The following is a 13,354-nucleotide window of genomic DNA, read 5'->3' on the forward strand; positions in this document are numbered from 1 at the left end:
CTACGTCCGGTTTCTCAAGGCAGGTGACTAGGGGGCACATTTACTAAGCCACGAACGGGCCAAATGCGTCCGATTGCGTTTTTTTCGTAATGATCGGTATTTTGCGATTTTTTCGGAAAAATGACGCAACTTTTTCGTTACTAATACGATTTGTGCGAAAAAACGCGAGTTTTTCATAGCCATTCTGAAAGTTGCGCAAAATCTGGCGATTTTTCGTAGCGTTAAAACTTGCGCAAAAAGTTGCGCTTTTTTCGTAGCGTTAAAACTTGCGCGAAACAGCGCACCTTTTAAGTTTTAACGCTACGAAAAAGGCGCAACTTTTCGCGCAAGTTTTAATGCTACGAAAAAATCGGCAGATTTTGCGCAACTTTCGGAATGGCTACGAAAAACTCGCGTTTTTTCGCGCAAATCGTATTGGTAACGAAAAAGTCGTAAAGACGCCGAAAAAATCACAAAAAATACAAAAAAGTCGCAAAATGTTCGTTTTCAAATCGGAATTTTTCCAATTTGGTTCAGATTCGTGTCTTAGTAAATGTGCCCCTAGGTGTTGCAACACTTTTATCCTTAAAAATCCCCTTGTAGAATTTCTATGACCTGAATAAAAGCACTCAGCCTTCAGCCTTGTGTTTTTATATGGTCATGGAACTCCTCAGTGATTTATAATATCCCTATATTTTGCAATAGGGGATACATTAGTCACTATATAATTAACATGTATTTATAAATTTGTGAAATATCACATGTGCCTCGTGTGCTGTTTGCCCGCCTGAGGCAGAGCCTCGTGAGGCTTCTCTATAGTTACACTGTACTTTAGGCTATATGCCTATTCTTGCACCTCTCTAAGACAAGCCCTTTATTACAGAGCATTTCCCAGGGCACACTGCTGATATACCGGGATAGAGGCTAATTTTGAGAAGCATGGCATTGGGAAATCCATTTGTAACAAGCAATTATTTGCTCTACACACAGAAATGTGATTGTGACTAGGAATTGTTTTAATAATTGCACCACTCCTGTTGCTACAGCAAAATATTCCTTTGTTCCCTCCCCGGCACATTCACTATCTGCTCACTCCATGTGAGACTGGCACAGGCTCTGAACTTATCTAACTAATGCACATAGACATTCCATTTCCAGTATGTAAGCAGTACTGCTTCATAACAACCGTTTGGAACTAGAGCTTAAGATAATATTATCATCTGTCTATTTCCTCCATTATTTAAGATGTCTGCATTGGTATGGGGGCCAGAGTCATACTGTCTATTTGTAGGGCCAACATGTTCAGAAGCCATGTTCCTGGGCCAACAAATAGCAGGGCATAGTGAGACTGCTCGTGCCGGCATCTTTCTAAACAATGTCGGACTGGGGTCCCAGGGACCCACCAGAAACCCTTAGATTGCGGGCCCCGTCTCCAAACAATTCTTCCTTCTCTCTTCTCTCACACTCTTTATTCTCTTTATCATTTCTCCATACATATTATTCTCTATTCCTCCTTCTATACCTTTTCGTTATTCTCATATAGAAATAGAGGAATGATCACTGACACTTGGGCCCCCCGGGAGTTTTCCTGTTATTCTGTTCCTAAAGACATCTCAGCCCTCTCTGACAGACAAAATAACTCCCCTGACAAAAAAGGGGCAAAATTATTAAAATTTGTATTTGTGTAAATTTCTTGTTTTTTTCTACTGTGACTAAAATCACTTTTTACAAAAGCATGAATGTCTCCTCATTTATTAAAAATACAATTATAAAAAGAACGAAAGAATTCTTAAGTTACATTATTATTTTATAATTGTTTTGATTGTTGCCATCTAGGATTTTGTTATAAGCGTCAGTGACACTGCACATGCTCAGTGGACTCTGGGGTATATTCTATATATACAGTATAATGTGCCATTTATATTCTATATATACAGTATATTGTGCCATATATATTCTATATATACAGTATAATGTGCCATTTATATTCTATATATACAGTATAATGTGCCATTTATATTCTATATATACAGTATATTGTGCCATTTATATTCTATATATACAGTATATTGTGCCATTTATATTCTATATATACAGTATATTGTGCCATTTATATTCTATATATACAGTATATTGTGCCATTTATATTCTATATATACAGTATATTGTGCCATTTATATTCTATATATACAGTATATTGTGCCATTTATATTCTATATATACAGTATAATGTGACATTTATATTCTATATATACAGTATAATGTGACATTTATATTCCATATATACAGTATAATGTGACATTTATATTCTATATACACAGTATAATGTGCCATTTATATTCTATATACACAGTATAATGTGCCATTTATATTCTATATATACAGTATACTGTGCCATTTATATTCTATATATACAGTATACTGTGCCATTTATATTCTATATATACAGTATAATGTGCCATTTATATTCTATATATACAGTATAATGTGCCATTTATATTCTATATATACAGTATAATGTGAGTGGGCCCCTAAGCTCAGGTAAGTGCCAGCAGCACAGAGCAGGGAATAAGCAGAGAAGAAGATAGGGGGCTACTGGGGCATCTTTTGGTTGCCTTAGGCTAGAACAGAAGCCCAAAACATAACATATAAGATTTCTATGCTACTTATACGCTTTATTACACCTTTAAGGGCACATGGTGACATTATGAAAATGAGTTGGGGATAACTATAGGGGACAAGGTTGAGGAAGGCTGAAGAAGTAACAGGGCCAGGACACATACAAGGTGAGGCTTTTATTTTACACAGCTTTTTACTCCGTTTTTTCTGCGAATTAGTTTTACACAGCATAACAAATACGCCCCTTGGGTACTGGCCTGTTGGAACACAAGCAGAGCAACCCAGTTGGATTACATGAACTGCCTCCCAGCAGCTTTACAGCTCATGAATTACCCCCGACACCCTCACAGTTGCAACTGGTGCATCCATGTATGGCCAAACTGCATTCCTGGGAAATCTGGGTTGCACAGTCCATCGGTCTTCCATTTTAAATACAATAATGTTCCTTGGCAGCTTTAATGGTTTTTGTTTGAATGCGTTTTCTTATCTGAATGAGCAGTGTCACAGACAAGGCAAGGAATAGCAAATGAATATCAGTGTGGGACGATCAGATATTGGCGATGTGTTACTTACAACTTTTATTCCCTTAGAACATTTATTCTCCATGCCACAAATGAAATTACAATGGGCTGATATCAATATTACAATGCGAGTATTATAGACAGACACATTTGTGGGAGGTATATAAATTCCACAGTCTGGTGGTTCAAGGGGAAAGATATTTCTACCCTAAAAGAGAGTCATTTTTTAAGCATTTCCCAGGCTCTCAGTGTCAGACTACATTGAAACAGCCCTTAATGACATATTGGATACGTCTCTAATAGAACATGTACTACCTATAAATTGGCAACCACCATACACTTATTGATCCAGCCTCAATTTCCAGTTTTCTTGCTTTGGTCCTATATATTTATTAGGTCAAGACTCAGGGTTGGACTGGGCTGCTGGGAAAAATCCCGGTGGGCCCTGGCTCTAGTGTGCCCCGGCGGCCCAGACCCGACCCTTGCCAGCGCTCCCCCCGCCCGACCGCTCCTCCCCCTGACGCGTTAAATTTACATGCTTGGGGGAGGACGTTGGGTGGGGGGCCCTGTGAGGGGGGTTAGAGGGGCCTGTGCGGGGGGGGGAGGGGAGGGGGACCGGCGCAGGCACCTGCAGGGCCCCTGGGGCCCTTCACCCCCCAGTCCGACCCAGTCAAGACTTATAGCCAAAGCTCCCATGTACACATAATCACAATTTTCTCAAAAGCATCTTAATTTGTCTACAGAAAAACAATAATATTATGGTGAGTGTATTATTACTTAAATAATATAAAGGAATTAAGCTCTGATATATGAATCAATCCATCCTTAGAGCATTTGGAGAGATATAAATCACCATATCTTACACCTTGGTTTGATTACTATGGAAAGAGAGCTGATATTAGAGCTGAGGATGGAGATGTACAGGGTAGAGAGATTTTCCCTCCTTGGGTCAATTACTAAATCAATTATTAACCACAATGGATCTAGCAGTTTGAAACTTGGCAGAACTAGGATTTAAGATCTAGGAAGGATCTAAAAAAACAAAAATCTGAATTGTTCAAGCCTTTGCTATAGTCTGGGATTGGTTATGAATGTAAAAACAGGACAATGAAGAAGCATGAGAAGAAAAGTACTGATATCTTGAAAACTTTGGAATACATTGGACTTTTGAGACAGACGACTGCAAGGACAACAAAACATGGATCCTTGACCTTTTTTAAACCTAGCCTTCCACTAAAGCACAAAAACACAGTTCCAAGCAGTCTTATTTTTGGACATATAGAGCCAGATTCAGTTCCATTAGAAAAACTTAGCTTTTTTCCCCCTCCCCTATGGGGGAATTTTGAATTAAATTAGGGGGTACTATATATTTTCTTGTCAAACCAAATCTGCCCCATAATGAGAAAATCAAATTAATTGGACACCAAACAATCATACAAACAAGATCTGAAGAAAAAAGGAAGATCAGCAACAAAGTGGATGGATTCAGTCATAACAATCACGAATAGAAGCTTTAGGACCAATATGAAATATTGCCACCAGAAGTTGAAATCAACTTGATGGGACATAATATGAATTATATAAATATGTTTCACATGATTTAGTGCCGTGATCCCCAACTAGTGGCTCATGTTGTTTGGATGTTGCTCCCAGTGGCCTCAAAACAGGTGCTTATTTTTGAATTTCGTACTTGGAGGCAAGTTTTGGTTGCATAAAACCATGTGTACTGCTAAACAGAGCCTCCTCCAGGCTGCCAGTCCAGGCTTCCAAATAACCAGTCACAGCCCTTATTGTTCACCCCCTAGGAACTTTTTTCATTCTTGCGATGCTCCCTAACTTTTTTTTATATTTAAATGTTGTTCACAGGTAAAAAAAAATGTTGAGGACCCCTCATTTAGTGGGACCATGAAGACCAACTCTTAACAAAGTTTTTGGGGTGCCATCCCATAGACTATTACATACAGCATACAGCATGTTATGATGCATTACATATATGCCACTCTAAGGGGCAGATTTACTAATCCACAAATCCGAATCTCGAAAGAAAAAAAATCGTATTTTTTCATATTGAGCAATTGTAAACAGCGGAAAAAGCAATCCGATTTTTTCGCGATGGCGACGAAAAAGTTCTGGAAAATATACGAAAAAGTCGTGACGACGACGAAAAAGTCGCAGGACATACGAAAAAGTTGTGATGGCGACGAAAAAGTCGCAAAAATACCGATCATTATGAAAAAACGCATCCGAACGCTTTCGGTCCGTTTGTGGATTAGCAAATCTGCCCCCTAAGCCTGGAGTGCAAGTACTTATCTTTGTGCACACTTCTAACCAAATGTATGCCAGAAAGGCAGGGAAGGGTGGGGATATCAACAAATTCTGCTTAGACTGGGAAGTTCTGTGAGAAGCCCCATGCCCCCTGGCCCATGATTGCCCCCCCCCCCCCCATAAAAGGAAAGTGATTCCGACTGCAATCAAAGAGAAGAAGCCAAAAAAGGTTCTTGTTGACTTGATAACACTCCTCTATTGGGCCGCAGAACATCCGTGTGCCATACCCCTAAGGGAAATTCATACTTTACCAAACTCTGTATCTCATGCTGTTTCAGTGCAATTGAACTGCGATTTTCATAGAAACAAGGACAATAAAAGTTTTCAAATCACATCCTATGATTTGCTTGGAAATGGAATGACTGTTATGTAACTTCATAAAGGGGATACGGGGGATCAGCTGTTGAACTGGTTTGACCAAAGCTGTGCCATAGTGGGCTCCTACCAACACCGTCAGTCAGATCAGATGTGAATTCACAGTGCCTTCAGATTATCTGATCTCGGTGGGTCAGAACAAGGCATGTCTTGTCATTGATCTATAGATGGAGCCTTTAGTTATTTCCCACAATGCCGAGGTGCAACAGTCATGATTAACACTTTAATACTATTGATAACTGCCAGCATGCGCTGACTTGAATTTTTAATTTATTTGCTTTTGGCTAAAACCCTTATGTTTTTCATTACATTTACACTTGAAAAGTTAACTACATGTCTTTTCACAGTTTTATCTATATATATAGTCTGCCCAAGGCGCCTTCATCTGAATAGATTAGCACTTTTTATTTAGCCAGTGTATATTTAAGTCAAGAATGTGACTCCTTTGACAAAAAGGTTATTTTGCCCCTACTCTGCCTTCTAATTATAAGTAAAGGTGAAAATGAACCAGACGTGTGAAACATTGCTGAACACTTTGTGCTGAAACAATTGGGACTGACACCATTTACTGGATATTCCAATCTTATATCCCAGTTCAAGTTGCCCTATCGATATTGAGCTCTGGAGAACAAGCCAACCTTCCCACTGCAGGGAAGTCACTGGTCCACTTCATTCAACCTCCACTCATCCCCCAGCCTTCCCATTTAACTATATACAGTACATATCAAACCATAACAAACCCAACAGCTATATACCTCCAGGTTGAAACCACGCCAACCACTCAATATATCTTAAAAAAATAGTGCAACCCCTTTTCAACACGAGCTGAATGAATAGGGCTTGTGCTGAACATACAGTACTTTTTGCCCAATGTTTTAATTAAGACATTTCTATGGTTTCTGTTATTTCTGGCACTAAATTAGAATACTTCCTAATGCCACAGAACATCAGAGAAACTGATAAAACTAATTACCAGTCCAATGAGAAGCCCCTAATAATGAGCTGCTCAAAGGCTGCTTCTTAGAGAGGGGAGAGGTTTGTTTGTTCAAAGGTACATATGTAGCTGTGAACAAACCACCCTGTTTATAAAGGTGGTGGTGAGGGTAATGGTAGCCATACATAGGCATAGGCAAATATAAGCTGCTGATTTGTCTCCTTCAGACTAGAGTCAGCATCTTATTTGCCCACATATGGGGCACTCTGATGGCAGCTCATGCAGGTTGCACTTCCGATGGGTACCAACCAATGCCTTTATTTATGGTCTCAAAAAGATGCAGTTGTGTGGCCCTTAGTGCTCAGCCCCTCTACCAGTACACATAATAAAGCATCTCTAATGACTCCCAAACTTACTCCCGCATTTACTAAAGCAAACTGTTCATATAACTTCCTAAATTTAAAGGAGAAGGAAAGGTAAAAACTAAGTAAGCTTTATCAGAAAGGTCTATGTAACTACAGCCATAAGCACTTACAGAAACGCTGCACTGAGTCCTCTATCAAAAGAAACACAGGATTTCTTGTCTCTTTTTTTGTAAAAATGCTCTTGGGTATCTGACTTCCTCTCTCAGAAAAATCCTTCATTCTGGGGGCTGCACAGCTCTCTCCGCTCTCCCCTGCCCATAAGAATTAATAACTATCACTCCCCCCACCCTTAGGAATGTGTGATCTCAGCTATAACCACAGTAGGAAGCTATGAAGACCAAGCTAAAATGGCAGCTGCTATCTTAAGCAAACAGAGAACACTTCTAGGGCTTTTTACACAGGTATGGTAAAGCTTTCTGCAGAATAAATATAGTGTTCTAGGTTGCACTAATGTGGCAAATCTATTGGCAGTAAAATGCCAAAATGACTTTCCTTTTTTAAGTAGGTAATTGTTCCAAATCAAGTAACACACAGCAACCAATCAGAAGCTGGGTGTCAAATAATAGACCAGTAAATGATATCTGCTATTTCGTTGCTTTGGATTCCTGGACCTGTAGGGGAGCCTGTTGGTTACTCAAGTTCCTGCCTGACAACATAGAGGAGAACAAATCATCTATTGGGCCCTTTTATTAAACTTACGCTATGTACACTAATGGGGCAAAATTAGACAAGCATTGATGTAATGTGAATCAGGCCTATAACACTCATAGGGAACACAACAATTGTTCATGTAGCCTGAATAAACATGATCCCCTGGTTTAAACATGGTGCTGGGCTTATACAGAGATACTGCACATGCTGAACTTGCCTTTTACCTTCTCTGTAACGTTAATCATTTTACTTAGGGGCACTGCTGCCATGAAGCAAGTAGAGAAACTCGCCTGAGACTGTAATGCCTGGCAAATTACCAGCAAAAAGCCGCTCCTGGTAACTAAAAGATCTGAAATTCTGATGGTTAAATCAGAATTTCAGCTCTTCTGGTGCAGAGAGCGCTATTAAGAAAGGAGTCTAGTAAGATGAAAAGGAATGAAATTTGGCAAATGCTTCCTTGGCGCAACGTACATAGCAGATAATACATACAGATAAGCTCTGTATAATACAATGGTGTTTTGCAGAGCTTATCTGTAATCTGCTATTTGCCGTTTAGCCCTAAAGTATTTCAATCAGAAATCTGGGGTAAACACACAACTTGTACTTTGATACGTTTCCATTATTTGGTGTTACTGTTCCTTTAAGATTCACTTACGCATTCAGCTGCGCAGCACCAGACTGGACTGTCCAAAAAGGTATCACATTTATGAGCATGTTCTGACAAGCAGCTGTACGTTAGATGAAGCTAAAAAATGATTCTACTTTCATTCCTTCCTCAAAATAATTCCTACCCTCATATATAGTTCTGCATTCCACAGAACCCCCCATTTTCAGTTTTATAGGGGACCAGAGAGAAAAGCTGTAAAATCCTGGAAAATGTAAATATAGGGTAATCTACCATACATTTTATACTGTTGGGACCACAAAATCAGGGTATGTTTTACTCTGTTTTCATATCAAGTGACAACATACTGTATAAGTGGGCACTTTTTCATATCAGTGGGCGCAGTCATGATTGCTCGATTGTAACAGACTGATGAGACAGTGCCCTCCTGTGGCTGACTAAACAGAATTATAGTGTTCTTTTCAAAAAACATTTTTCTGGCATGGTAGCAGCCTTGCTTTAACCATTAGGAATGTCCATATAAATATATATATATATATATATATATATATAGCGCACATACCTATCGGTTAGTTTACTGTACCCTTACTGTACACTTAAAAACAGGGAAATTGTGGTATTCCCTATCCCACCCATTCGTGTGGCTAAATGCATAGAGCTGCTAAAGTGAATATACCATTTCCTTGGCCTAATGTTAGATAATGAAATAACTGATTTCAGAATAAGTGTTAGCTTCCTGTACAATTAATATGCATTACATTGTCCTGTACCCTTGGCACCCAAGCCCTAAAATAGCAGTCGTCTGCAGGGAAACAATTCCTTTATGCGCTCCCTTCAGCTTGCACATGATAACAGCTTGTCGTCCTTGCAAAGACCTCTGAGCCAGGCTCGGCCAGAACCACATCAAAGTAACAACCAGAATCTCTCCCCAATCATTACAATGATGGCACCACTTCATGCACAATAAAATGTTAAATGCAAATTGTCATGTTTTTAAACCCATAATACAGCTTTTTTGCCCCAGAATTGCAGCGACTCTATGGAAGCTTACTTGGTTGCGCTCACCACAGCTTGCACTACTTGGTGGCAATTTGGATGCAAGTTTTGGCAAGCACAAGTTACTGTGCCCATTCAAATAGTGGTGATTGCATAGTTGCTGGCACTCCCTGGTATTGATGCCACTGGCATCCTATTCACTTGGCGCATTACAGTTGCTTCAGCTGCCAAGTGGCTCCTTGGAATTGCCAAGATCACAAAACGTGTGTGTGTGCAAACACCTTGGTCAGTGGTGTCAGTGTGCACTCAGCTGTATCACTAGTGCACTTGAGATTGAAAATGGGTCTTTCTGGGTCCAGGTGATTGTCACTGTAATGAATGGAAAACAATTCCGGGTGACAAAACCCCGGGTGCCATTGCCCTAGCACAAGCAACTAGCAACATGCTTCTGAAGGAGGGAAACAGCAGATCCTACCCGGAGATTGCCGAGAGTTTTTGGTGAGCATGGAGCGCCATCTCGCAGCCTTTGGTTCGAATTTTGTGCATTTCTGCCCGCAGGGAGGGGCAGTTCACGGACACGTCTCCAATGGAAATGACCAGCTCTCGGAATAAAGCCACCTGGGTGTTGAAGTCCTGGACAAGCTGAAAAAGACCCATATGCACTCCGCTATTAGACCTTTCTAAAGGCACGTACCCTGCTATGGATAAAATAAAAGTAACCATTTTTTGATGTATACCCCAAAAGTAAATATACATTAGATTAAAGCACACTAGTTCTTTGTATATATATGGCAGCACTTTATTGAACCTTATACTTTTTTAGACTGTAAGCTCTTTTGGTGAGGGCCCTCTTTACGTCTTGTATAGGTTATTGGTTGGTTTTTTATGTAGTCTGTATGTAAAATATATACTTCCATATATACCCGTTAAAGCCAATTTAGAATTACCAGCAGGTCCCTTGAGAATCTTTAGAAAAATCACTAATGCAGGGCTGCATAGAAATGAGTAGTTATTGACTGGTACAGCCCTAATGTATGATTGGCTAAATAAAGGGGTGAGCTGGTAGCCCTAGTTTTCTGCTAGTTCATATGGGGGCAGCTGAGAATTAGTAGGTTTATAATGGAGATGGGCTCATAGGATTGTGTCAAACATGTAGCACAAATATCAGGGACTAAGGATTAAGTTTAGCTGCTATCACAGCTCTCCTGGGTTTATGGGAGTTGTAGTTAAACACTGCTGTTCAGGGTACACTTCCACAAAAATAAAGACTTTACAGGAAGTATTTAGTCTCTTTTATCATTGTTTTTTTTCTGGACAATCAGCAATCAGAAATAAGGACAGAGTAATAAAGTCATCACAATCGGTACAGGATTGGATATATCTCCAAGGGAATGTTGAAAGGCTGCCAATTATTTGGCTGGATACATAGGGAATGGCACAGAGGGAATGTTGTTTGTATCTTGGAAAACAATAGTAGGAAGTTCCAGCCTTGTGGGAACCAATCAAGTTACAGGTACAACCCCCAGCTTGCAGTGTGTCTGTGCTGCAACCAATAGCAGCTGCATTTTACTCTAATCGTGGAACATCTGGGTGGGGGGCGGTCAAGGTGGAATTAGCCATTTTTCTCCGAAATAACTATCTTAATAAATTCTCTAGACCTAAATTCTCTAAACTGGATCCTTGCACAGACACCCTGTTATTATGTATCCCACCATCACACTTTGGAATGGGCACTGGGCATGCATAGCGGGTCAGCTGAGTGCCCCCTGATCATCACTAACCCTCCATGCCAAATGCCTGTTTCCATGCAAAGTATGAATGTGGCGCACCCCTGCTGCCTGTATGCTCCCATATGCCCCTGATCTCCAGCGGAACCTGTATGTATACCCAAGCCCCATTCCAAGAAGTGCATGCACAGAGAGGGATATAAAATAACAGACCCTTATTCAGTGCTGTATGAACTTTAAGAGTATTTACCCCCCTATATATAAGAATGATGTGCATCCCAAGTGCCACTGCAACAAGACTTGCTACCCACACACTGCAGGCTGCAAGATGAAGGAGAGGAACCCGTGCCACCCAAACATGCTGAAACTTGTGCAGAGATGCCCAATCTGTGGCCCTCCACCCATTAAAATACACACACCAACATCCTTTGGTAGGCAGGGGTACGAATGTGTACACTGCTACCAAACATTTGCATTTAAGTCAAAGATATCCAGTCTGCGGTCCTCCAGCTATTATTGACCTGACATATCCCTGGCAGTGTGAGCAAGGTGCTGGGAGTTGTACTTCACTGACATCTGGAGGGTCACAGGTTGAATATGGTGTAACTTGCACTGACTTAACCCTTCAGTCCCCAGGGGAGGTTAGTTGCTACAGGCTACTGCACAGTTTTGCACCTTTGTTAATTAATGAACCCCAGTCCTCTCCTGAGGGTGCAGCAGGTTTATAAATAGTGCATGTATACGTGATGTGAATACACCAGGCAGCCAAGGGACAGCTGGGGGGTGGCACTACAGCAAAACCCTTCTTTATCTATTTTTGTAGATTATAGCAGAGCTCAGGGGGGTCTCAGGCATCAGGGGAAAACAGCAGCCCCCCTATCTGAGCCTTCAACATAAATGGAGTTCAGCAACTCTACAGCTCTCTTGGATGTTGGGACTAGGAGTTAATTAAGAGCTAGAGGGCCGCAGGTTGGACATACCTACTGTTAATAATGAAAATATATGACAACTGTTACACAATTACACATTTTATTTCTCCCAATGCCCCCCTAGAATACTGTTGGCCCAGGGTAAATGCCCCCCTCTACCCTCCAGTCAAACCCTAAGCACACACAGTTGCTGTATTACCCACCATCTTGCAGTGCTCCAGGGTTCTGTGGGATGTGAGGGCGCTCTCTGCGCTCCCCCTGCGCTCACAGTCTCTGGGGAGCGCTTTGTGGCTGATCTGGAAGCGCGATCCCTGGGACCTGGGGCGGTTTTTGCGCCCATTCGGTGCAGAACTCATGCATCCACATCCACCAGGCAAAAGCAAAGCGATAGGATGATAGGGGGAGTGAGGGCTTAGCGGGGCGCACAGGCTGCGATCTCTCTCAGTCGCTGTTACAGCAGTAAGTGTTGCGGCAGCAGGTAACCTTGAGCCCGACGGGGAGCGGCGGCTGCTGTGTCTTGCGGCATAACTGCAACCGTACGGGGAGCACTGCGGTAATGTCAGCCCTCCAGTGCCATTGCGATTCCTACTAGCGATGTCACAATGTCAGCCCAACGCCTTCTATTCAGCGAGTAGCCCGGAGTTGCCATTCCCAGCGCTCAGTCGCTCTCCCCCTGCCCCGGCCCCTCCATGCTGCTGGGGGTGCTACACCTGGCGCTTCCCTCCCAGTGAATGAGCTGGATGGGACTGGGAGAGGCTGGGAGTCCGGCACACTGACGTTGTTAGCAGCTCGGCACATTGATAGGATGGGAATACTAATGTGCTCTATCCCCCCCGCTGCTTCTATACTTATCCAATCATAGGCTTAATAACGCCAATTGCAATCTTACTTCATTCTGTTCTATTAATAGGAACCCAAATGGATTTATTGTCAAACTTGCTGACACACACAGGTTAAAATATACCTTTTGTATAGCACACAGAGGTACCTCTGTATTACCTGGGCTCCCAGTCCCACTATGGTAATAAGGGATAGTAGGGAGAGATGGTGCCTATAGTAACAGTGGGATAATAGTCTCTGGGAAGGGACTGGGGCTGTGGGATAGCAGGTATAGTAGGGAGAGATGGTGCCTATAGTAGCAGTGGGGGGATAATAGCCTCTGGGAAGGGACTGTGGCTGTGGGATAGCAGGTATAGTAGGGAGAGATGGTGCCTATAGTAACAGTGGGGGGATAATAGTCTCTGGGAA

At 41.7% G+C, this 13,354-nt stretch overlaps 1 protein-coding gene across 1 annotated transcript in view; it reads right to left on the minus strand.

Moving 5' to 3' along the window:
• The window catches only part of rgs7bp (regulator of G-protein signaling 7 binding protein), a 38,312-nt gene extending 25,409 nt beyond the window's left edge, over window positions 1-12,903 (minus strand). The window contains exons 1-2 of the mRNA XM_002934197.5: window positions 12,310-12,903; window positions 9,926-10,092 (exon numbers count right to left, since the gene is read on the minus strand). Of these exons, the coding sequence (XP_002934243.1) occupies window positions 9,926-10,092; window positions 12,310-12,462 (320 nt within the window). The 5' untranslated portion in view covers window positions 12,463-12,903. The remainder of the gene's footprint in view (window positions 1-9,925; window positions 10,093-12,309) is intronic.
• Window positions 12,904-13,354: the final 451 nt, after the last annotated feature.

Source organism: Xenopus tropicalis, chromosome 1 (assembly GCF_000004195.4).
Source record: "Xenopus tropicalis strain Nigerian chromosome 1, UCB_Xtro_10.0, whole genome shotgun sequence".
Lineage (NCBI taxonomy): Eukaryota > Metazoa > Chordata > Amphibia > Anura > Pipidae > Xenopus > Xenopus tropicalis.